This window comes from Macaca fascicularis, chromosome 2 (assembly GCF_037993035.2).
Source record: "Macaca fascicularis isolate 582-1 chromosome 2, T2T-MFA8v1.1".
Lineage (NCBI taxonomy): Eukaryota > Metazoa > Chordata > Mammalia > Primates > Cercopithecidae > Macaca > Macaca fascicularis.
In genome coordinates this window covers 181,392,677-181,417,598 of record NC_088376.1, presented here as the reverse complement: position 1 = coordinate 181,417,598, position 24,922 = coordinate 181,392,677, and the positions used below count along the sequence as shown (strand labels likewise).

At 45.5% G+C, this 24,922-nt stretch overlaps 1 protein-coding gene across 3 annotated transcripts; it reads left to right on the top strand.

The window, feature by feature from the left end:
- Positions 1-318: 318 nt before the first annotated feature.
- Positions 319-20,646, top strand: LOC135969418 (uncharacterized). 3 transcript variants are annotated; one of them, XR_012431730.1, is made up of 4 exons: positions 319-653; positions 8,789-8,892; positions 9,286-9,580; positions 20,288-20,646. XR_012431730.1 is itself a non-coding variant. In XM_074033556.1 (3 exons), exons 1-3 carry the CDS (start codon positions 353-355, stop codon positions 9,301-9,303), a joined length of 423 nt encoding a protein of 140 aa, XP_073889657.1. In that variant the 5' UTR covers positions 319-352; the 3' UTR covers positions 9,304-9,974. The 3 variants fall into 3 exon arrangements, 2 of the variants coding, with proteins under 2 accessions (XP_073889657.1, XP_065395319.1); XM_074033556.1 differs by lacking the exon at positions 20,288-20,646 and having other exon boundaries at positions 9,286-9,974; XM_065539247.1 differs by lacking the exons at positions 8,789-8,892; positions 9,286-9,580; positions 20,288-20,646 and adding an exon at positions 2,260-8,547.
- The last annotated feature ends 4,276 nt before the right edge of the window (positions 20,647-24,922 follow it).

The following is a 24,922-nucleotide window of genomic DNA, read 5'->3' as shown; positions in this document are numbered from 1 at the left end:
ATTCATCCTTGAGCCTTGCAAGGTCCTAGTAATGCGACCTACAAGACAAAGGACTCCCTCTGCTCCCTCGGCCCCTGTGCTGCCAGACAGCCAGGACCCCCTAACGTTAGAACCCACACTTCCCCCACCATATCCGCACCTTATCCCACAGGACCCAGTCCCCCAGGGTGGTGCTTCCGTAGAGGGAAACCGAGAAGCGGAAGCAGCCGAGAGAGAAAGTAACCCGGGGGGGCCGGCCGGCCGAACGCGAGGCCGTGTACAGCGGGACCAAGCTTCCTGACTCCCTGACTCCACCGTAGCCCTGCCTCTCAGAGAAATAAGATCGCTCGATGATACCAGGCTCTCCCGTCTCATGTATTGGCCTTTTTCCACTAGTGATTTATACAATTGGAAGTCCCAAAATGCTCGGTTCTCCGATAATCCCAAAGATCTAACCTCGTTGTTAGACAGTGTCATGTTTACTCACCAGCCAACCTGGGATGACTGTCAACAGCTCCTCCGAATCCTGTTCACAACGGAGGAGCGGGAAAGAATCCAAGTTGAGGCCAGAAAGCTGGTTCCAGGAGATGACGGCCAGCCAACTGCAAATCCTGACCTCATTAACGCGGCTTTTCCTTTGACCCGGCCCAGATGGGACTACAACACGGCAGAAGGTAGGGGACGACTGCTCATTTATCGCCAGACTCTAATGGCGGGTCTCCGGGCTGCAGCTCGCAAGCCCACCAATTTGGCTAAAGTATATTCTGTGTTACAAGGTAAGACAGAAAGCCCCGCTGTGTATTTAGAGAGATTAATGGAAGCTTTCAGACAGTATACCCCTATGGACCCGGAAGCACCGGAAAATCAGGCTGCGGTAGTAATGTCCTTTGTAAACCAGGCAGCATCAGATATTAGAAGAAAATTCCAGAAATTAGAAGGTTTAGAGGGAAAGCAGATTCAGGACCTCCTTCAGATGGCCCAGCGAGTTTATAATAATAGGGATACTCCAGAAGAAAAACAGTTCAAGGCAACCAAAGAAATGACAAAGTTTTAGTAGCAGCTTTCCCCCAGGCAGGGAATAGCCAAAGCAGAAAGCAGACAAAGCAAGGCTCTAGGCAAGGATTAGAAAAGGATCAGTGTGCTTATTGCAAGGAACGTGGTCACTGGATTAAAGACTGCCCAAAGAAACGGAGACCAGCTAACCCTACCTCCGTACTCGTTACCCAGGACTCTGACTAGGGAAGACGGGGTTCGGACCCCCTCCCCGAACCCAGGGTAACTTTGCAAGTGGAGGGGTCCCCAGTTCGCTTCTTAGTCAATACTGGGGCGGAACGCTCAGTCCTAACCAAACCAATTGGAAAAATGTCTAAGAAAACATCCTGGTGCACGGGGCCACAGGCATCAAAAAATACCCCTGGACAACCCAGAGGACTGTAGACTTAGGAACGGGAAAAGTCTCCCATTCCTTCCTAGTCATCCCAGAGAGCCCCTGCCCTCTACTAGGGAGGGACTTGCTGACAAAGATGGGGGCCCAAATCCACTTTGAGCCAGAAGGGCCCAAGATAACTGATTCCCAAAACAGGCCAATATCTATCCTGACTGTCACCTTAGAAGATGAGTACCGACTCCATCAAGAGCAAAAGCCCCCCGATCAGGAAATTGACTCTTGGCTCCAGCGTTTCCCTGAAGCGTGGGCAGAAACTGGGGGCTTAGGGCTAGCTAAACATCGACCTGCCATATTTGTGGAAGTTAAGCCAGGGACGGACCCGGTTCGGGTTCGGCAATATCCTATGCCCCTGGAGGCAAGAGAAGGAATTACGCCCCATATCCGCCGACTCCTAGACCAGGGAGTCCTACGGGCTTGCCACTCATCCTGGAATACTCCACTGTTACCTGTTCGTAAACCCAACAGTACAGACTACAGGCCAGTACAGGATTTAAGAGAAGTTAATAAAAGGGTCATGGACATACATCCCACTGTGCCCAATCCATACACCCTTCTGAGTGCTTTACATCCCGAAAAACAGTGGTATACCGTTCTTGATCTAAAAGATGCTTTCTTCAGCCTTCCTCTGGCTCCCAAAAGTCAAGGACTCTTTGCATTTCAATGGACGGATCCTGAGAGGGGCATCAACGGTCAGCTAACATGGACCAGGTTGCCACAAGGGTTCAAGAACTCGCCAACCCTGTTCGATGAAGCCCTTCATGAAGATCTGGGTGAGTACCGGCGGCAACACCCTGAAATAACTCTTTTGCAATATGTTGATGATCTCTTAATAGCAGCCAGATCCCCGGAAACTTGTGTTCAAGGGACTGAGGACCTCTTGAAGACTCTGGGGGAGCTAGGCTACCGAGCCTCAGCAACAAAGGCTCAGATCTGCAAGTCGGAGGTAACTTATCTGGGGTACCTATTAAAAGGGGGGCAACGCTGGCTAACCAAAGCCCGAAAGGAAACAGTCCTACGCATCCCTAGACCCCAGTCGACACGGCAAGTGAGAGAATTCCTGGGGTCGGCAGGGTTCTGTAGGTTATGGATACCCGGATTTGCTGAGTTAGCCAAGCCCCTATACCAGGCAACAAAGGAACGGCAGCCCTTCAATTGGACGGAAGAGGCTGAGCTGGCCTTTCAACAAATCAAAACTGCCTTGTTATCAGCCCCCGCGCTGGGGCTCCCTGATGTCTCCAAGCCCTTCCACTTATACGTAGATGAAAGTAAGGGTGTTGCAAAAGCCGTGTTAACACAGTACCTAGGCCCCTGGCAGAGGCCAGTTGCCTATTTGTCAAAAAAATTAGATTCAGTGGCTGCTGGCTGGCCACCCTGCCTGCGGATAATCGCGGCGACCGCCCTAATGGTCCGAGACGCTGATAAACTTATCATGGGGCAAGAGTTGCGCGTTATAACCCCGCATGCCATTGAAGGCGTCCTCCGGCAGCCACCGGACCGATGGATGAGTAACGCCCGGCTCACCCACTATCAAGGACTGCTGTTAAACCCCCTCAGAATAACTTTTCTGCCCCCAACCTCTTTAAACCCTGCTTCACTGCTGCCAAATCCAGACTTGGATGCCCCGTTCCATGAGTGCACTGAGATACTGGCTCAGATGCATGGGGTGCGGGAGGACCTGCAAGATCGTCCGCTCCCCGACACAGAACTCACCTGGTTCACTGATGGCAGCAGCTACGTCCACCAAGGCCAGCGGTATGCAGGAGCGGCTGTAACGTCAGAGACTGAGATACTTTTTCAGGATGGACAGAAGCGTTCCCAACTAAAAAAGAAACTGCTCAGGTTGTAGCAAAGAAAATTTTGGAAGAAATCCTCCCCAGGTATGGCTTTCCCGTCCAAATAAGGTCAGACAATAGACCAGCCTTCGTTGCTAAGGTAAGTCAGGATTTGGCTTCCATTCTTGGGGCAAATTGGAAATTACATTGTGCTTATAGGCCCCAAAGCTCAGGACAGGTAGAAAGGATGAATCGGACTCTGAAGGAGACCTTAACTAAATTGACCATGGAGACTGGCGCTAATTGGGTAGTACTTCTCCCCTACGCTCTGTTCCGGGCCCGAAATACTCCTTACAGACTGGGCCTCACACCATATGAAATCATGTATGGCAGACCCCCACCCCTGGTCCCCAGTCTAAAAGATGACTTACTCAAACCTGAAACTGAAAATGTCTCTGAGCTCCTGTTCTCCTCACAAGCCTTACAGAAAATTCACCAGGAAATTTGGCCCAGACTACGAGAACTGTACAAGGCAGGACCTCCGCCAACGCCTCATCCGTTCCAGCCAGGAGACTAGGTCCTAGTCAAGCGCCACCGGCAAGAAACTCTTCAACCCAGGTAGAAAGGACCACTGCAAGTACTCCTGACTACTCCCACCGCTCTCAAAGTAGAAGGCATCGCTTCGTAAATCCACTACACACACGTCAAACCAGTGGACCCAACATCCAACCTTCTCAAGCCGTCTGGAGCACCGGTTACATGGACTGTAGACAAAGCTAAGAACAATCCCTTAAAGCTAACCCTGCGCCGTCACCCACATAGCCGTAACCATGTCTAGCTTGCCTATGCTTTTATGCCTTATACATCTGACTCTCCTAACTGCTGCGCCGTCTAATCCCTATGTCTGGAGGTTCTGGCTCTATGAGAACAAAACTCACCCCAGGGAAACCCCCCAAGCGGGTAAACTGCTAGCTAGTGCAGACTGCCCCCCCTCTGGGTGCAATACTCCAATTTACCTCAATTTCACTAATTTCCAAATTGCCCAACCAGGGATACCCATGATTTGTTTTGAATATGATCAGACTGAATATAATTGTAAGAATTATTGGTGGCACCAGAATGCAGGTTGCCCATACCACTATTGTAAAATGCACTCAGCCAGGGTATAGGACGAATACCCGAGAAAGTCTAACCTCCTCAGGACTCGCTACCCGACAAGGACTCCCAAAATATTCACTTAGATAATAACAGATCCAAGGCACTCCCGGTGGACATCGCCCCAACATAGGGCAGTCTACTACGATGCCAGTAGTAGCTGGCCTAGTAGCCACCTGTACTTATGGCGGAGTCTAGTCCAGATTCGACCCTTAATCCATACACAAATCCACAGACAGGAAACCAAGCTATCACAAGACTTGCAGCCCTTCTCCTGGCTAACCCTATTACAAGAAGGGCTAGCATTCGCTAACCTCACCGGTTTAGGCGACCTGTCCTCTTGCTTTATGTGTGCAACCTTAAGAAGACCACCATTAACCGCTGTTCCCCTTTCCTCCCCACCCACAAACTATATGCCAGATTCTAATTCATCAACAGTTGCAATACCTGATGTAGCCCTGTACCGTGACCCATACCAAGAGAAATACCCCTACTGTTATTCAGCATTTAGTAGCAGCCTCTGCAACCAGACGGCTACATACCCTAATAGCCCCATACGTGCTCCCCCTGGTGTGTTCTTCTGGTGTAATATGACTCTGTTAAAAACTCTGTCCAAAAGCATCTCTGACGGACAGTTGTGCATCCCTGTTACACTAGTTCCCCGACTGACCCTGCTGACCCCGGCAGAGTTCATAGGCTGGGCAGAGACTGCCCCAACTGAAACTGCGTGACATAGACGAGCAGTTTTTCTACCACTAATTGCCGGAATATCCTTAACCACCTCTGTCGTCGCAGCGGGGTTAGCAGGAGGGGCCCTACAACACTCCATGATAGAAAACGACAAGCTGTTACAACAGTTCTCTGTTGCTATGGAAGACTAAGCCTATTCCCTAGCCTCCCTTCAGCGGCAGCTCACCTCCCTAGCACAGGTCACCCTTCAAAACCGCAGAGCCTTAGACTTACTCACGGCTGAGAAAGGAGGTACCTGTATGTTCCTCAAAGAAGAATGCTGTTTCTATATAAATGAGTCAAGGTTAGTTAAGGAAAGAGTCCAACGCCTACACGAACTAAGCTTAGAAATAAAAAAGCAACAATTCACTACAGCCGCTAACAATTGGTGGAGCTCTTCAATGTTTTCCCTTCTGGCACCCCTTTTAGGCCCCCTAATGTCTTTACTACTTCTATTCACTATAAGCCCCTGTGTAGTAAATAAAATTTTACAATTTGTCAGAGAAAGGTTTGATACCATCCAACTAATAGTCCTCCGTAGCCATCACCAGCCTCTCCTGCACCCAGAAAGTGAGGCTATATTATAAGACTCTAGAAATCCAAGATTAGACATCCAGTTACTTATGAGAAGGGGGAAATGAAAGGACACAAAGATAGATGTGTACCCGCCCCCCACCCGCTACACCCTTGTTCTGCTCTCTAATCTTTGCACATACCAGAGATTTCGTAAGTTCTGTGAGTACCTGGTTTTCTGCACGTACCAGAGATTTTGTTTTGCACATACCAGAGATTTTGTAAGTTCTGAGGCAAGGTCACAAGACGTGTTTAAGTAAGATAAACTCTTGCTGCCATAAACCTGCTCTCCCGCCTCAAAGTTTGAACCAAAATATCAGAAATGGCGGGAACCAATCATAGTTAGCCAAATCGCCTTGTTCAAACACTAGCCAATCATATATCTGATTTGTATAATAACTCTATGCCCACTTTTCTTAGACTATATAACACTGCTCGGAGCTCAGTAAGGAAGCTCTCCTGCCCGTCTCGTTTCATGAGCGAAGGAGAATTCCAGGTTCGAACCTGTAACAAAGATCCTTGCTGCTTAGCTTTGACTCTGGACTCTGGTGGTCTTCTTCGGGGAATAAACGGTCTAGGCATAACAAAATTACTCCAAGAATTTAAACAAATTATAAATCAGCATGGATCAGGTTCTCCTTTTGTAATGAGACTATTAAGAATGTTACTGTTTCCAGTCGGATGATTCCTACTGACTGGGATGCTCTTACTCGAGCTTGTGTAAGTTCTGTTCAGTTCTGCTCAGTTCTTACAATGTAAAACTTGGTGGGCAGATGAAGCTTCCATTCAGGCTGCTCACAATGCCCAGGCCTATCCTCAAATTACTATAACTGCAGACCGACTTTTGGGGGTTGGCAGCTGGGCTGGTTTAGATGCACAACTGGTCATGCAGGATGATGCCACAGAACAGCTTAGAGGAGTGTGCATTAGAGCTTAGGAAAACATCACTTCAGGCCGGGCGCGGTGGCTCACGCCTGTAATCCCAGCACTTTGGGAGGCCGAGATGGGCGGATCACGAGGTCAGGAGATCGAGACCATCCTGGCTAACACGGTGAAACCCCGTCTCTACTAAAAAAATACAAAAAACTAGCCGGGCATGGTGGCGGGCGCCTGTAGTCCCAGCTACTCGGGAGGCTGAGGCAGGAGAATGGCGTGAACCCGGGAGGTGGAGCTTGCAGTGAGCTGAGATCCAGCCACTGCACTCCAGCCTGGGCGACAGAGCGAGACTCCGTCTCAAAAAAAAAAAAAAAAGAAAAAAAAAAGAAAACATCACTTCAGGTGGGGAACAATACCCTTCCTTTAGTGCTATAAAACAGGGATCAAGAGAACCATACGTCGATTTTATAGCTCGGTTACAGGAGTCTCTTAAAAAGATGATTGCAGATTTGGCTGCTCAGGATATAGTGCTGCAGTTACCAGCTTTCGACAATGCTAATCCCGATTGCCAGGCCGCTCTGTGACCTATCAGAGGGAAAGCACATTTAGTTGATTATACCAAGGCCTGTGATGGTATCAGAGGTAATCTGCATAAGGCTACTCTGCTAGCCTAGGCAATGGCAGGACTGAGAGTGGATACTCCATTTCCTGCGGCTTGTTTTAACTGTGGGAAGCATGGTTATACTAAAAAAGAATGTAGAAAAAATCAGCGAGTCAGGCCGCCAGAGATGGGAAAAAAGAAAACTGTTGAGCCTGAAATATGTACAAAATGTAAAAAAGGAAAACATTGGGCTAGTCAATGTCACTCTAAGTTTGATAAAGATGGGAACCTGATTTCAGGAAACGCCATGAGGGGCCCATCCCGGGCCCCATTCTAAACCGGGGCATTTCCAGCTCGGGCCATTCCCTCATCCCTGTACAATGTCTGTCGCCCGCCACAGCCTGAAGTGCCACAGTAGATTTATGCTGCACAAACACTGTGAGCCTTCTGCCTGGGGAACCCCCGCAAAAGGTCCCAACAGGAGTCTGAACTCTTGCCAGCGGGGGCAATAGGATTGCTTTTAGGAAGGCCTAGTTTAAGTTTAAAAGTAGTGTGTAAATACATACAGGAGTCATTGATTCAGATTACAATGGGGAAATTCAGACTGTTATATCTACTTCTGTTCCCTGGAAAGCAGAGCCAGGAAGCACAGCTTCTGATTGTGCCATATGTGGGAATGGGGAAAAGTGAAATTAAACCAACAGGAGGATTTGGAAGCACAAATAAACAAGGCAAAGCAGCTTATTGCGTGAATCAAATTACTGATAAACGTCCTACCTGTGAAATAACTATTCAGGGAAAGAAATTTAAAGGTTTGGAAGATACAGGAGCGTACATTTCAATCATTTCTCTACAGCACTGGCCGTCTGCATGGCCAATTCAACCCGCTCAATTTAACATAGTTGGAGTTGGTAAAACCCCTGAAGTATATCAGAGTAGTTATATTTTGCATTGTGAAGGGCCCAGTGGACAACCTGGGACTATTCAACCAATTATAACTTCTGTACCTATACATTTATGGGGAAGATATTTATTACAACAATGGGGAGCACAAGTTCTAATTCCAGAACAATTATATAGCCCTCAAAGTCAACATACAATGCATGAAATGGGGTATGTTCCTGGTATGGGGCTAGAAAAAAATTTGCAAGGTTGGAAAGAACCACTTCAAGTGGAAAACAAAGTTCCCGCCAAAGATTAGGAAATAATTTTTGGTGGCAGTCATTGTTAAGCCTCCAGAACCTATACCTTTAAAATGGTTAACAGATAAGCCAACTTGGATAGAACAATGGCCGCTAAGTAAAGAGAAACTGGAGGCTTTAGAGAAATTAATTACTGAATAATTAGAAAATGAGCACATAGCTCCAACATTTTCCCCTTGGAATTCTCCAGTTTTTGTAATTAAGAAAAAATCAGGTAAATGGAGAATGTTAACTGACTTAAGAGCTATCAATTCAGTTATACAACCTATGGGAGGTTTACAACCAGGATTGCCTTCTCCTGCTATAGTTCCAAAAAATGGGCCTTTAATAGTCATAGATTTAAAAGACTGTTTCTTTACTCTCCCTTTAGCTGAGCAAGACTGTGAATGGTTTGCATATACAGTTCCTGCAGTAAACAACCTGCAGCCTGCTAAGCGTTTTCATTGTTTTACAGATGGGTCTAGTAATGGTAAAGCTTCTTATTCTGGATCAAAAAGTAAAGTTTTCCAGATGCCCTATACTTCAGCTCAAAAAGCGGAGCTTGCGGCTGTAATTAAGGTATTGACTGCTTTTGATATGCCTATTAATGTGATTTCTGATTCTTCATACGTGGTTCATTCCACACAGTTAATTTAAAATGCTCAGTTATGATTTCATACAGATGAACAACTGATGACTTTATTTACCCAATTGCAAACAGCAGTTAGGAGTAGAAGGCACCCTTTTTACATCACTCACATTAGGGCTCATACACCTCTTCCAGGACCTTTGACTGCAGGGAATCAAATGGCTGATTGCCTAGTTGCTACTGCAATAGCTAATGCTAGACACTTTCACAATTTAACCCATGTTAATGCCTCTGGTCTCAAACACAGATGCTGCATTACCCGGAAAGAAGCTAAAGCTATTAAATAATAACTTGGGGTAGAGGTTATGCTTGTGTTTGTCCAGGCAAAAATCAACAGCTGATTTGGATACCATCAAGACACCTGAAACCTTATCATGAGCCAGATGCCGAAGAAGAGACTCCAGGAGGATCCCGAGGACCCCCCCGGTTGCAGCCATGTCAAGACTGACACTAAGGAGGACCCCAACTGTCATGAACAACACCCGTCGAACACAGTCACCCACCTGGGGACAGATCAAGAAGCTGTCACAGATGGTGGAAGAAAACCTGAGGAAAGCGAGACAACCAGTCACAATGAGTAATTGAACGGTAGCTGTGATAGCGATTATCACCACTGCCGTGAGTATTCCTTCAACAAGGGCTGACACAGAGAACAATGGTACTTATTGGGCATATTTATCAATCTTGGCTGGCAATAATGCCTGGATGTAATCACTCTATGACACAGTTACATATGCTTCCTGATCTCAGTATTTACCATAATAAATCTGCTCCTATAATTGAGGCATACAGGGTTTCTCTATGTTGAGGCTGGTCTCGAACTCCTGACCTCAGGTGATCCACCCGCCTCAGCCTCCCAAAGTGCTGGGATTACAGGCATGAGCCACCACGCCCGGCCTGATAGGTAGTTTTTAAATCCTCACCGTCTTCCCAACCTCCACCCTCAAGTAGTCCTCGGTGTTACTTTCCCTCCTTAATGTCTATGTGTACTCGATATTTAGCTCCCACTTATAAGTGAGAACATGCGATATTTGGTTTTCTGTTCCTGTGTTAATTCGCTGAGGATAATGGCCTCCAGTTCCATCTGTACTGCTACAAAGGCCATGATTTTGTTCTTTTTTACGGCTGCATAGTGTTCCATGGTATATATGTATGACATTTTATTTTTACTCAGGGTCTCACTCTGTCACCCAGACTGGAGTGCATTGGTGAGATCACGGCTCACTGCAGCCTCAATCTCCCAGTTTCAAGTGATCCTCCCACCTCAGCCTCCCTACTAACTAGGACCACAGGTGTGCACCATCATGCCTACCTAATTTTAATTTTTTTTGTGAAGACAGGGTCCTACTATATTGCCAGGCTGGTCTCAAACTCCTGGCCTCAAATGATCCTCCTGCTTTAGCCTCTCAAAGTGTTGGGATTATAGGCATGAGCCACCATGCCCAGATGACATTTTCTTTATCCAGCCCATCACTGATGGGCATCTAGGTAGATTTCATGTCTTTGCTATTGTGAATAGTGCTGCAATGAACATACATGTACATGCATCTCTATGGTTGAATGATTTATATTTTTTGGGTGTATACTCAGTAATAGGATTGTTGGATCAAATGGTAGTTTTGATCCAGAACTGTTTTAAGTTCTTTGAGAAATCTCCAAACTGCTTTCCACAGTGGCTGAACTAGTTTACATTTCTACCAGCTCTGTATAAGCGTCCCCCTTCCTCTGCAGCCTCTTACCAGCATGTTCTTTTTTGACTTTTTGTTTTTTTAACTTTTATTTTAGGCTCATGGCTACATGTCATGTACAGATTTGTTATCCTTTTTTTTTTTTTTTTTTTTGAGATCGGGTCTCATCACTCTGTCACCCAGGCTGGACTGCAGTGGTGCAATCACAGCTTGCTTCAGCCTTGACCTCCCGGACTCAGGTGATCCTTCCACCTCAGCCTCCTGAGTTACAGGGCATACAGGTGCATGCCACCATGCTCAGCTAATTTTCGTATTTTTTGTCGGGACAAGGTTTCACCATGTTGCCCAGGCTGGTCTTGAAGTCCTGGGCTCAAGCAATTCACATGCCTCGGCCTCCCAAAGTTCTGGGATTTCCTACCCAAAGGCAGGAAAGTCCTTGTTTGGCTGGGTCTGGGCCTTTTATGGACTCAGAATGTGGAGTGCAAGCTGATTGGCATGAGCCACTGTGCCTGGTCCTGACTTTTTAATAATAGTCATTGTGACTGGTGTTGATGCAGAGCAGATGAGCCCCAAAATTGGGGCTTAGCCCAGGAGGGTGTGTGGCTTACCCCAGGAACGAATTCAAGGGTGAGCGGCTGGTGTTGGCAACGTTTACTGAAGTGGCAGTGGACAGCAGCGGCAGAGGTTCTGCTCCTTGTGGAGCAGGGCTACCCCACAGGCAGTGTGCCCAGAGGAACAGCTCCAGGGCAGTTTTGCAGTCAGATTTATAACCACATTTTAAATCTAATTTTATTTTATTAAATTTTTAATTTTTGTAATTTTATAAAATAGAGACAGGGTCTAGCTCTGTTGACCAGGCTGGTCTTGAATTCCTGGCCTCAAGTGATCCTCCCACCTGGGCCTCCAGAAGTGCAGAGATTACAGGTGTGAGCCCCTATGCCCAGCCTTTACCCACATTTAATTATATGGAAATTAAGGGGCAGATTATGCAGAAATTTTTAGAAAAAGGGTGGTAACTTCCCGGTCACAGGGTCATTGCCGTGCAAATGAGGGGTAACTTCTGGGTATTGCCATGGCAATGGTAAACTGACACGGCACACTGGTGGGCCTGTTTAGGGAAAGCTGCTTTCTCCCAGTCCCTGTTTTTGTTAGTTCTCAATTTGTTCTGGTGTCTGAGCCTCACCTTTGGAGTCAAGTCCCGCCTCCTACCTCCACATAGAATCTCATTGTGTTTTCAGATATCCTTAATATGTTTACGTATTTTATCTTCTGTTTAGGCAGCCAATCCTTATTGCCTCCATTCCTTATACTTCCCACATGGATACCCCCAACTTGATCTCTGCCACCACAATCCAGACCAGCCCTCTGCATGAATGCTACGTTTCGACATTGATTGTCTGACACGAACTGGGTGTCCTACGATTTAGTTCTCCCACTACCCGGAGTTAATGCAGACTCCACAAACTGAGGGCTCTGTTCCACAAAACTACTCCTGACTTCTGATGCCCGTGCAAGTCTTCGATACCCCAAAGCTACCTGTGCTTCTGACCACAGGTTTGGAAATTCACTAGAATGACTTAGAGCATTCATTAAAAACACTACTTTTTTTTTTTTTTTTAAATGACGTGGGGTCATTATTTTGCCCAGGCTGCTCTCAAACTCTTGGGCTCAAACAATCCTCCCACCTCAGCCTAGTAGCTGAGATTACAATTGTGCACCACTGCACCAGGCTACAAAAGTATTGTACTGGCCAGGCGCAGTGGCTCACGTCTGTAATCCCAGCACCTTGGGAGGCCGTGGGGGGGCGGATCATGAGGTCAGGAGATCGAGACCATCCTGGCTAACATGGTGAAATTCTGTCTCTACTAAAAATACGAAAAAATGTGCCCATAGTCCCAGCTACTCAGGAGGGTGAGGCAGGAGAATCACTTGAACTCGGGAGGCGGAGGTTGCAGTGAGCTGAGATCAGGCCATTGCACTCCAGTCTGGGCGACACAGTGAGATGCCATCTCAAAAAAAAGAAAAAAAAGTATTGTACTTAAAGTTTTATTATAAAGGATTCAGCTCAAGAAGAGCCAAGTGAAAGAGATGCATAAGGCAGGGCGTGACAGGGAGGAGCACAGAGGCTTCTGTCCTTGTGGAGTCACAGTGTGTCAGTACTAGCATGGGATTGGGGACCTCCAGCATGTGATGCCCACCCAGGCCTCACTCGGCCCCCCTACCTGCTGCTGGACATGGCCCACCCACTCAGCCCACCCAGGCTGACTCTGGCTTGCACTCCAATTCCAGAGTTCTTGTCCTGTGCCTAAGAAGAATAAGGATGCTCTGACAATCAAAGAGTGAGCAAAGCAGGCAGTTTTATTAAGTGATGAAACAGCTTTCAGCAGAGAGGGAATGTGGGGGTGGTCCCCCTACCTGAAGGCAGGAAAGTCCCCCGTGTGGCTGGGTCCAGTGACTTTTCTGGACTCAGAATGAGGAGTGTGTGCTGATTGGTTTGTGAGTATGCAAAAAAGGTTAAAGTGAAGACACTACTTAAAGGTGGCCATGACAGTGTAGAAAACCAATTAGGAAAAGGTAGATATATGTAAAATAGGTGAAGGGTCCAGAAGAAAGCATGCCAAATGAGAAGACAAGTTCTTAATCTGGTCCGAGGATTTAACTTGTAGCTTGGCTTTCAGGCTTGAAACTATCTTTGGCTTGGAGGTGGGGTTTCACTGGGGACCCGCCCCTATCTGCCTAGCCATTTGACTGCCTTTTGTCACATCAGTACCTCATATATTCACCAACCAGGAAGTTCTCCCCTGATCCTTTTTTTTTTTTTGAGACGGAGTTTCACTCTTGTTGCCCAGGCTAGAGAGCAATGGCGTGATCTCCTCACCTCAACCTCTGCCACCCGGGTTCAAGCGATTCTCCTGCCTCAGCCTCCTGAGTAGCTGGGATTACAGGCATGCACATCATGCCCGGCTGATTTTGTATTTTTAGCAGAGACGGGGTTTCTCCATGTTGGTCAGGCTGGTCTCAAACTCCCGACCTCAGGTGATCCACTCGCCTCAACCTCCCAAAGTGCTGGGATTACAGGCATGAGGCACAGTGCCCAGACTTGATCCTCTTTAAGAGTTTTTCGGCCGGGCGCGGTGGCTCAAGCCTGTAATCCCAGCACTTTGGGAGGCCGAGACGGGCGGATCACGAGGTCAGGAGATCGAGACCATCCTGGTTAACACGGTGAAACCCCATCTCTACTAAAAAATACAAAAAACTGGCCGGCCGAGGTGGCGGGCGCCTGTAGTCCCAGCTACTCGGGAGGCGGAGGCAGGAGAATGGCGTGAACCCGGGAGGCGGAGCTTGCAGTGAGCTGAGATCCGGCCACTGCACTCCAGCCTGGGTGACAGCGCGAGACTCCCTCTCAAAAAAAAAAAAAAAAAAAAAAAGAGTTTTTCTAGAGGTTTCATTATGTGGCCACCTTTGATTTAATCTAAGGTCATGACTGACCTCAATGTCCAGCCCCTACCTCCCCAGGAGGCCGGGGTGGGACTGAAATTTTCAATGTTTAGAAGGTTGGTTTTTCCTAAAATAAGCCCCCATTGTGAAACAATTAGGGGCCCTACCGTGAACCACCTGTTTGGCATAAACTCAGGTATAGTCACTGAGAGAAATGGGCTCATTGTGAATAACAAGACAGTTGGATCACTCAGGAAATTTTAAGGCTTTTAAAAGCTCTGTGTCAGGAACTAGGGACAAAGATCAGATTTATTTTTTTATTTTTTTTAGATTATATTACAGATGTCCTCTTCTCCTGACTCAGGCTTTGATAACCCATGCTGTCCAGCCCTCCTTCATAAGATAGACATCAACCTCACCTTACCTCAGCTTCAGAAACCCACTCTAGCCCACAGAATGCCTACTTCATTGTTTCATGCCTAATGGATTTAGGACTGTTCTGGAAAAGAAGATAATTTGTTTGACATTCAAAATATCTATCAAATTCATCACATTAATACAATGAGACTATAAAATTTATTTTATCATTTAAATCTGGAAGCCACCATCCCAGCTAGTTTTTTTGTATTTTTGTAGAGATGGAGTTCTGCCATGTTTCCCAGGCTGGTCTTGAACTCCTGAGCTCAAGCAATCTGCCCGCCTTGGCCTCCCAAATTGATGGGATTACAGGCATGAGCCACCATGCCTGGCCTAATTTTTAAATTTTTTGTAGAGACAGGGTCTCACTGTATTAGCCAAGCTGGTCTTGAATTCCTGGGCTGAAACAGTCCTCCCATCTAGGCCTCCCAAATTGCTAGGATTGCAGGCACAAGCCACTGCGCACAGCCTTGATAAATTTATGATAAACTTTAGCATATACTTTTTTTTTAATTTCTTTTTTTTTTTTTTTTTTGTAGAGACAGGGTCTTACTATGTTGCCCAGACTGGTCTTGAACTCCTGGGCTCAAGCAATCTGCCCACCTCGGCCTCCCAAAGTGTTGGTATTATAGGCATGAGCCACTGCACCTGCCCACACTTATAATTTTAAAATATCCTCTCAGAAAGCTTAGAGACTTTTTTCATGTGACAAGAGATGTCTACAAAAATCTACAGCAAAACATTCTAAGTGGCAAAATGTTGAAAATTTTCACTCTGAAATTGGAAAAAAGACAAAATGACAATTATCATATCTATTTAATATTGTACTGCAAAATCCTATACAGAGCAAGATGGCAAGCTAGAACAGGAGTAGGAGATATAAAATTTCATTATTTGCAGATGATACAATTGGATATGTAAACAATTCAAGCAATTTGAATTAATAAGATAATTAAGGTTGTTGTATAAAAGGTATTATTTCTCATATCAGAGAAAATGCTAAACATTTCACCACTTAAAAAGGTTTGCAGAAAAAAAAAAAATCTTGGCAGCTTGGCTGACAATAAAAAAAAAAAGAATGTTCTCAATCTGTCACCCAGGTTGGAGTGGAGTGGGCACAATCATGGCTCACTACAGCCTCAACCTCACGGGTTCAAGCAGTTTTCTCATCTCAGCCCCCTAAGTAGCTGGAACTACAGCTGTGCCCCACCATGCCTGGCTATTTTTTTTTTTTTTTAATATAGAGATGGGGTCTCCCTTTGCTGTCCAGGCTGGTCTTGAACTCCTGGGCTCAAGCAATCTTCTCACCTCAGTCTCCCAAAGCGCTGAGAGTATCGGCATGAGCTACCACAGCCCAGCCCAGACTTCTTTTAATAGATGAAGAAAGTTCTCTTCATATACTAAATTATTTTGTCTTGACATATATATACATAAACTGATAATTGAAAAAAAAATTTAAAAGACAAACCTTAGGGAAGTTTTCAACTTTCCCTCTACTGGCTAAAGTTTCAATAATTTGAGTCTGGCCAGGCGCAGTGGCTCATGCTTGTAATCCCAGCACTCCTCCTAGGGAGGCCTAGGCAGGCAGATTACCTGAGGTCAGGAGTTCAAGAGCAGCCCGGCCAACATGCTGAAACCCCATCTCTACTAAAAATATAAAAATTAGCTAGGTGTGGTGGCGCACACCTGTAATTCCAGCTACTTGGGAGGCTGAGGCACAAGAATCTCTTGAATCTGGGAGACGAAGGCTGCAGTGAGCAAGATTGCTCCACTGCACTCCAGCCTGGGAACAGAATGAGACTCTGTCTCAAAATAATAATAGTAATTTGAGTTTGTGAAATACACTGACAGTAGACAAATTAGCAGGAGAAAAGGTATACAAGTTTTTAAAAGCCAGTCAAATTTAACAGTGACGAGTCTGTATACCAACTTTAGTGGCACTAATGTTAATAAGTTCTGATGATCCACTGCCATTGGACAAGTGGCATGCAAATTTATTTATTTATTTATTTATTTATTTTTATTGAGATGGAATCTCGCTCTATCACCCAGGCTGGAGCACAGTGGCGCAATCTCGGCTCACTGCAACCTTCGCCTCCCGGGTTCAAGTGATTCTCCTGACTCAGCCTTCCGAGTAACTGGGACTATAGGTGCATGCCACCATGCCCGGCTAATTTTTTGTATTTTTAGTAGAGACAGGGTTTCACTGTGTTAGCCAGGATGGTCTCGATCTCCTGACCTCATAATCTACCCACCTCGGTCTCCCAAAGTGCTGGGATTATAGGCATGAGCCACCATGCTCGGCCGTGGCATGCAAATTTATTACATGCATGTGTACAGGAGTCCCACAAATCATGAGACATAAAGAAGGACCAGATGACTTAAGTTGTTCTAGTGTCATGACCTACAGCAAGAAATAGGGGCTTGGGGGCCAGGTGTGGGGGCTCATGCCCATAATCCCAACACTTGGGGACGCCGAGTTAGGTGGATTACTTGAGGTCAGGAGTTCGAGACCAGCCTGGACAACACGGTGAAACCCTGTCTCTACAAAAATACAAAAAAAAATTAACTGGGGCTGGTGGTGGGCACCTGTAATCCCAGTTACTAGGGAGGCTGAGGCAGGAGACTTGCTTGAACCCAGGAGGTGGAGGTTGCAGTGAGCCGAGATTGTGCCACTGCACTCCAGCCTGGGCAACTGTGACACTCTGTCTCAAAAGAAAAAAAAAAAAAAGAGAAAAAATAGAAATAGGGGCTTGGGATTTCTGGGGAGAAGTACTGACAGGTTATGGGATGTTGAGGGGAGGAACAGCACGGTGAATAAAGCTGTTTTATTACACAGGTAATGTCGCTTAGGTAGCAGTCCTCAGAATAGGTGGTGTTGACCGTTAGTCTTTCTGTGAGTTAATTTTCCCTATGCATGAGATTATTTGGGGGGTGGGGGTGGTGCTCATGACAGTTGCATTTCTTCTGGAGGAAATTCCCATAGTTAGATAAGGAAACTTCAGAGAAAGCCCCTCTCTGTGCTTAGGGAGGTAAAGAGGAGGAAGGACAGGGGAGCTGGAGAAGGTCAATGAGACCTTGGTTCTCCCTTAGTTCAAAGCACTCAGCACGCCCAAAGCACTGTATTTTGGGGCATATTATTATTATTATTTTTTGAGACAGAGTCTCACTTTGTCATCCAGGCTGGAGTGCAGTGGCATGATCTTGGCTCACTGCAACCTCTACCTCCCGGTTCAAATGATTCTCCTGCCTCAGCCTCCTAAGTGGTTGGAACTACAAGCACGTGCCACCACACGCAGCTATTTTTTTTTAATTTTTAGTAGAGACAGGGTTTCGCCATGTTGGCCAGGCTGGTCTCGAACTCCTGACCTCAGGTGATCCACCCGCCTCAGCCTCCCAAAGTGCTAGGATTACAGGCATGAACCACCGCGCCCGGCCTTATTTTCTGAGCCACAACAATACAACTCACAATTACCTAAAAATGTAACTAAAAATAAATAAAAAAATGTACACATGCAGACTATAAAACACTATAAGACAAATTAAAAATAACCTAAATAAGTGGAAAAATATACAATAGTCACATAAAACATAAAACACTGTACACAAAAATTCAGTATTATAAAGATATTGAGGACAAAACTCTAATTTTTTATATTGCCCACGTTCCTGTCTGAGGGGTCTGGGGAGTCACGCCCTACAAAGCAAATTCTCATTAGATGGGTTTTATTTAACCCTGTATATCGTGATTTACTTTCCAACCTGACTCTGGCATAACATTACGAGACAAGGAAGAAAATCAAAATATACTCCAAAACATGTTTCTCTGCCATATTTTGAAATGGCCCTACAAAACTCTTCTTTGTGGGGGAAAATTTGCATCTATAAAGAATCTCTATTAATATAGCTAGATCTTTTTCTTCCAGACCCTCCCAATCCTAAAGAGATTAAATAAGATCTAAATAGGAAACATTTGTCATCTATTGTCTCTAAGGGCAGCCACTGTAAGACTTTAAAAGAACTTTGATCTCCACAATTTTTATCTTAATTGAACATTCCCTTTCTATGAATCCCAGGTCTTTACACAAACTCAACCAATTGTCAGCCAGAAAGTTTAAATTCATGTATAGCTTGGAAGCCTCTGCTTTGAGTTGTCCTGTCTTTCTGGACCAAACCAATGTATTTCTTAAATGTATTTGATTGATGTCTCATGCCTCCCCAAAAATGTACAAAACCAAGCTGCACCCCGACCACCTTGGACACATGGTCTCAGGACCTCCTAGGACTGTGTCACGGGCCATGGGCACTCATATTTGGCTCAGAATAAATCTTTTCAAATATTTTACAGAATTTGACTCTTTTCATCGACAATATCAATTCTCCCCAAATTGATTTATAGTGTCAATGCAATTCCAGTCAAAACCAAGCAGGTTTTTGCTATGAAAATTGACAAAGTAGGCCAGGTGCAAGGGCTCATGCCTGTAATCCCAGCACTTTGGAAGGCCGAGGTGGGCGGATCACCTGAGGTCAGGAGTTTGAGACCAGACTAGACAACATGTTGAAATCCCGTCGCTACTAAAAATACAAAAATTAGGTGGGTATGGTGGTGGGTGCTTGTAAACTCAGCTACTCAGGAGGCTGAGGCAGGAGAATCACTTGAACCCGGGAGGCAGAGATTGTAGTGAGCCGGGATCCCACCATTGCACTCCAGCCTGGGCGACAAGAGTGAAACTCCGTCTCAAAAAAAAAAAAAAAAAAGAGAAATTGACAATGTGATTCTAAAATTCACATGGAAAGAATACCCAAGACAAACTGCAATAAGAACAATGTGGGAGGACTTACTCTACCAGATGTCAAAATTATCATAAACCTGCATTAATTAAGACAATGTGTTATTGGTGCAAGGATACAAAAATAGAGCAAAGAAGCAGAATAGAGAGTCTGGAATGAAACCCACATATACACGTACCCTAGATTCATGACAAAGATGACATTGCTGAACAGTGGTGAAATGTCAGTACATTTAAAAATTATATATGCACAATTGGGAATCTGTACTTAAAGAAGCTTGGCCTCTAGCTCTATTCAAGACGGATTATAGATCTAAATATAAAAAGTAGGGCCAGATGCGGAGGCTCACACCTGTAATACCACACTTTCGGAGGCTGAGGTGGGAGGATAGCTTGAAATCAGGAGCTCAAGACCAGCCTAGACAACAAAAAGAGATTCCCATCTCTATGGCAAAAAGAAATAAAAATAAAAATAAAAATAAGCCAGCATTGGTGGTACCTGTAGTCCCCAGCAACTCAGAAGGCTGAGGTGAGAGGATCCCTTGAATCCAGAAGTTCAAGGCTGTAGTGAGCTATGACTGAGCCACTGCACTCCATCCTGGGTGACAGAGCAAGAGCCTATCTCAAAAAACAAAAAGGTAAAATCATAAAATGTATATTTATTTTTACTTTTAATTTTTTTGAGACAGTCTCGCTCTGTCACCCAGGCTGGAGTACAGTGGTATGACCTCAGCTCACTGCAACCTCCACCTCCCGGGTTCAAGCAATTCTCCTGCCTCAGCCTCCTGAGTAGCTGGGATTACAGGCATGCGCCACCACGTATGGCTAATTTTTGCATTTTTAGTAGAGATGGGGTTTCACGATGTTGGCCAGGCTGGTCTTAAACGCCTGATCTCAAGTGATCTGCCTGCCTTGGCCTCCCAAAGTGCTGGGATTACAGGCATGAGCTACTGTGCCTGGCATAAATTTTTTTTTTGTTTTTTGTTTTTGAGGTGGAGTCTCACTCTATTGCCCACGCTGGAATGCAGTGGTATGATCTCAACTCACCACAACCTCCGCCTCCCGGATTGAAGCGCTTCTGCTGCGTCAGCCTCCCAAGTAGCTGCGACTACAGGTGTATGCCACCATGCCCGGCTAATTTTTAGTAGAGATGGGGTTTCACTATGTTGGCCAGGCTGGTCTCAAACTCCCGACCTTGTGATCCACCCATGTTGACCTCCCAAAGTGCTGAGATTACAGGTGTGAGCCACTGCACCCAGCCCATAAAATTTTTACAAGATTAAGGAAATGTAATGACCTTCTGACAGGGAAAATCTCTAAAAGACAGATTTATAAATTGGGTGACATTAAAGTTAAGGACATTCATGAAAAGATCCCATTAAGAGAATGAAAAGTCAAGCTCTGAAGTGGGAGACGGAGTTTGCAAAGCATAAATGACAAAGAGTTTGCATTCAGAAAGAGAAAAAGATACAAAATCCCATTGGAAATTGGGTATGATATTAAGAAATAATTACTTCACAAAAAGGATATCTGAATGGCCGATATGGTTTAGGTCTGTGTCTCCACCCAAATCTCATGTCAAATTGTATTCCCCAATGTTGGAGGTGGGGCCTGGTGGGAGGTGACTGGAGTACAGGGGTGGATTTACTCCTTTGGTACTATTCTCCTGACAGAGCTCTCACAAGATCCGGTTGTTTAAAAGTGTGACACCTCCCTTCTCTCTCTCTTCCTCTTGCTCTGGCCACGTAAGACGTGACTACTTCTCCTTTGACTTCCACCATGATTGTAAGTTTCCTGCGGTCTCCCCAGCTATGCTTTCTGTACAGCCTTTGGAATTATGAGCCAAATAAACCTCTTTTTACAATAAATTACCTAGTCTCAGGTTTTATTTTGTTTTTTGTTTTTTTTTTTTTGAGATGGAGTCTTGCTCTGTCACCCGGGCTGGAGTCCAGTGGCAAGATCTCGGCTCATGGCAACCTACACCTTCCGGGTTCAAGCAATTCTCCCACCTCAGCCTCCGAGTAGCTGAGATTACAGGCATGTGCCACCATATCTGGCTAATTTTTGTATTTTTAGTAGAGACGAGGTTTCACTATGTTGGTCAGGCTAGTCTTGAACTTCTGACCTCAGGTGATCTGCCCGCCTCAGCCTCCCAAAGTGCTGGGATACACCCAGCCTGAACATATTATCTTAGAAAAGTTGAACATTTGTAACCATCTGACTGGTTCTTTCTGTTCGCTGCAAAAACAAAATAAATTCATTGCCTTGTAGTAAAGAGTTTAATTGATACAAGGCCAGTCATGCCACCACCTGGGAGACAGAGTTACTACTTCAATCAATCTCCTTGAAGGCTCACAGATTAGAGATTTTTCAAAGGCAGTTTGGGGAAAGGGGTAGCGGTTTCTAAGCTATGGGTGCTTGCTGCTGATTTGTTAGTTCAGAGATGAAATCACAGGGAGTTGAAGTTGTCTTCTTGCCCGGAGTCACTTCTGGCTGGGGCCACAGGATGGTTGGTGGGTCCAGGTGAAGTCATTCAAGTAAGACATGCAAAAAGCCTGAAAAGATATCTCGAAAGGCCAATCTCAGGTTCTACATGGAGATGTTCTCTTCAGGAGTAACTGAGGAAGTTGCATATCTTGTGACCTCTGGAATAATGGCTGGCATTCACTTTTGTCCACACCTTAGCAGAATTCAGGCTCATCCATCCTCCTAACCTGGTGGTCTCTCAGCCTTACAAAGGCAGTTGTTTAGGGAAAGGGGATTATCATTTCAACTATCTTAAACCCAGAAATAATTAGGACAGCTTGAACGCTAAAGACAAGAGGGAAGTTGGCTAAATCAGATCTCCCAGACTACGATAATTTTCTCACTGATATAATCCTTTCCAAAGCGATTTCACAGTCACAAATCCAAATGACTCAGAAATTCCACTCTTAGTTATGTACCCAACAGAAATGCATGCACATTTATACCAAGAGACATGACAAGTGTAAAAATGTTGTTTACAGCATTCTTCATGACAGCCCAAAGCTAGAAATAACCCAAATGCCCATCAATGGTGTCAGAGGTGTTAGAACCAGAGTGACTCCATCTTGAATAGGGGCTGGGTAAAATAAGGCTGAGACCTACTGGGCTGCATTCCCAGGAGATTAAGCATTCTTAGTCACAGGATAAGATGGAAGTTTAGCACAAGATACAGGTCATAAAAACCTTGCTGATAAAACAGGATGTGGTGAAGAGGCCGGCTAAAACACACCAAAACCAAGATGGTGATGAAAGTGACCTCTGATCATCCTCACTGCTCATTATACGCTAATTACAATGTGTTATGCTAAAAGACACTCCCACTGGTGCCATGACAGTTTACAAATGCCATGGCAATGTCAGGAAGTTACCCTATGTGGTCTAAAAAGTGGAGGAACTCTGTTCTGGGAATTGCCCACCTCTTTCCTGAAAAACTCATGAATAATCTACCCCTTGTTTAGCATATAATCAAGAAATAGCTATAAGTATACTCAGTGGAGCAGCCCATACCGCTGCTCTGCCTATGGCAGAGCCATTCTTTTATTCCTTTATTTTCTTGTTTCTTTTTTGAGAGGGAGTCTCGTTCTGTTGCCCAGGCTGGAGTGCTGTGGCAAGGTCTCCGCTCACTGCAAACTCCACCTCCCAGGTTCAAGTGATTCTCCTGCCTCAGCCTCCCAAGTAGCTGGGATTACAGGCAAGTGCCACCATGCCCAGGTAATTTTTGTATTTTTAGTAGAGACAGGGTTTCACCATATTGGCCAGGCTGGTCTGGATCTCCTGTGTGATTCGCCTGCCTGGGCCTCCCAAAGTGCTGGGGTTACAGGCCTGAGCCACCGCGCCCGGCCCTATTCCTATTTTTATTTTATTTCATTTCATTTCATTTTATTTTATTTTGGAGACAGAGTCTCGCTCTGTCGGAGTGCAGTGGCGCGATCTCGGCTCACTGCAAGCTCCGCCTCCCGGGTTTACGCCATTCTCCTGCCTCAGCCTCCTGAGTAGCTGGGACTACAGGCGCCCGCCACCGTGCCCAGCTAATTTTTTGTATTTTTAGTAGAGACGGGGTTTCACCGTGGTCTCGATCTCCTGACCTTGTGATCCGCCCGCCTCGGCCTCCCAAAGTGCTGGGATTACAGGCGTGAGCCACCGCGCCCGTTCACTTTACTCTATGGACTCACTCTGAATTCGAAATCTCGCGCGAGGTCAAAGGACCCTCTCTTGGGGTCCGGATTGGGACTACTTTCCAGTAAAATCCTAGTATAACTTGTGATATATTCAAAGTAATAGTTTTTTAGCACAGCACATAGAACAGACACATTCTTTTTTTTTTTTTTGAAACGGACTCTCCCTCTGTCGCCCAGGCTAGAGTGCAGTCAGTGACGCGATCTCGGCTCACTGCAACCTCCGCCTCCTGGGTTCAAGCGATTCCCCTGCCTCAGCCTCCCCAGTAGCTGGGATTATAGGCACGTGCTACCATGCCCAGCCAATTTTTTTTTTTTTTTTTTTTTTTTTTTTTTTGGAGACAGAGTCTCACTCTGTAGCCCAGCCTAGAGTGCAGTGGCACAATCTCAACACAGTGCAACCTCTGCTTTCTGGGTTCAAGCAATTTTCCTGCCTCAACCTCCCTAGTAGCTGGGATCATAGGCACCCACCATCACCATTGGCTATTTTTTTTCTATTTTTAGTAGAGACGGGGTTTTGCCATGTTGGCTAGACTGGTCTCTAAATCCTGACCTCAAGTGATCCGCCCACCTCAGCCTCCCAAAGTGCTGGGATTACAGGCGTGCGCCACTGCACCCGGCTCAATAAGAATTTTAAATGAACATATGAATAAAACCAGCAAAGTAAGCTGAATGGAAATGGGAAGCAGAAAAAAGCATCTATGAAGAAACGTGGAAATTCTAGCATAAAAATATAATTTTTGAAATAAAGAATTCAATAGATAATTGAATAAAAACAGTTAAAAATCAGGTCAAGGGACTGTCATAGGTTATCAGGAAGGGAGAAGATGGAGAGAAAGACAAAGGTACTGAGGGTAAAAAAAACACTGCCAAAATATGTTCAACGTGAAGGAAGACTGCTAAAATACGACACCCCAAGAAGAAAGAAGAGAGTAACTACAGGGTAAAAATATTTTTAAAAACAACACATTGTTTTCAGTTTGTGGCAGACTAAGACACCTGAAAATTTCCGCTGTAACATCCTTTGAAAGTCAAAGTACTTACTTTGTAAGAAAGGGAATGTCCTAGGGCTCCAAATATGAAACTGAGTTGAAACTGCAGTAGCCTCTAGTAGATGAGATTGCCAGTCTCAAAGGGATTGGCTTTGGACAGCCAAACGGTGACAAGAGATCAGGATTTGGGTACACAAGAATAGAAACTGACAGCTCTACACAAAGCTGGGCCCAATGAAGAGCTTTACTTTCAGCGAAAACACAAATCAGAAAAAAATCCATGCGCCACCCCAGAGAGAGAAGGGTATTGTCTCATGCCGAGCTTCAGGTGGGCCAAAAGCGTCCCCTGAAGAGGTTTTATTTTCAGACGGAGTTTCACCCTTATTGCCCAGGCTGGAGTGCAATGGCATTATCTCGTCTCACTGCAACCTCT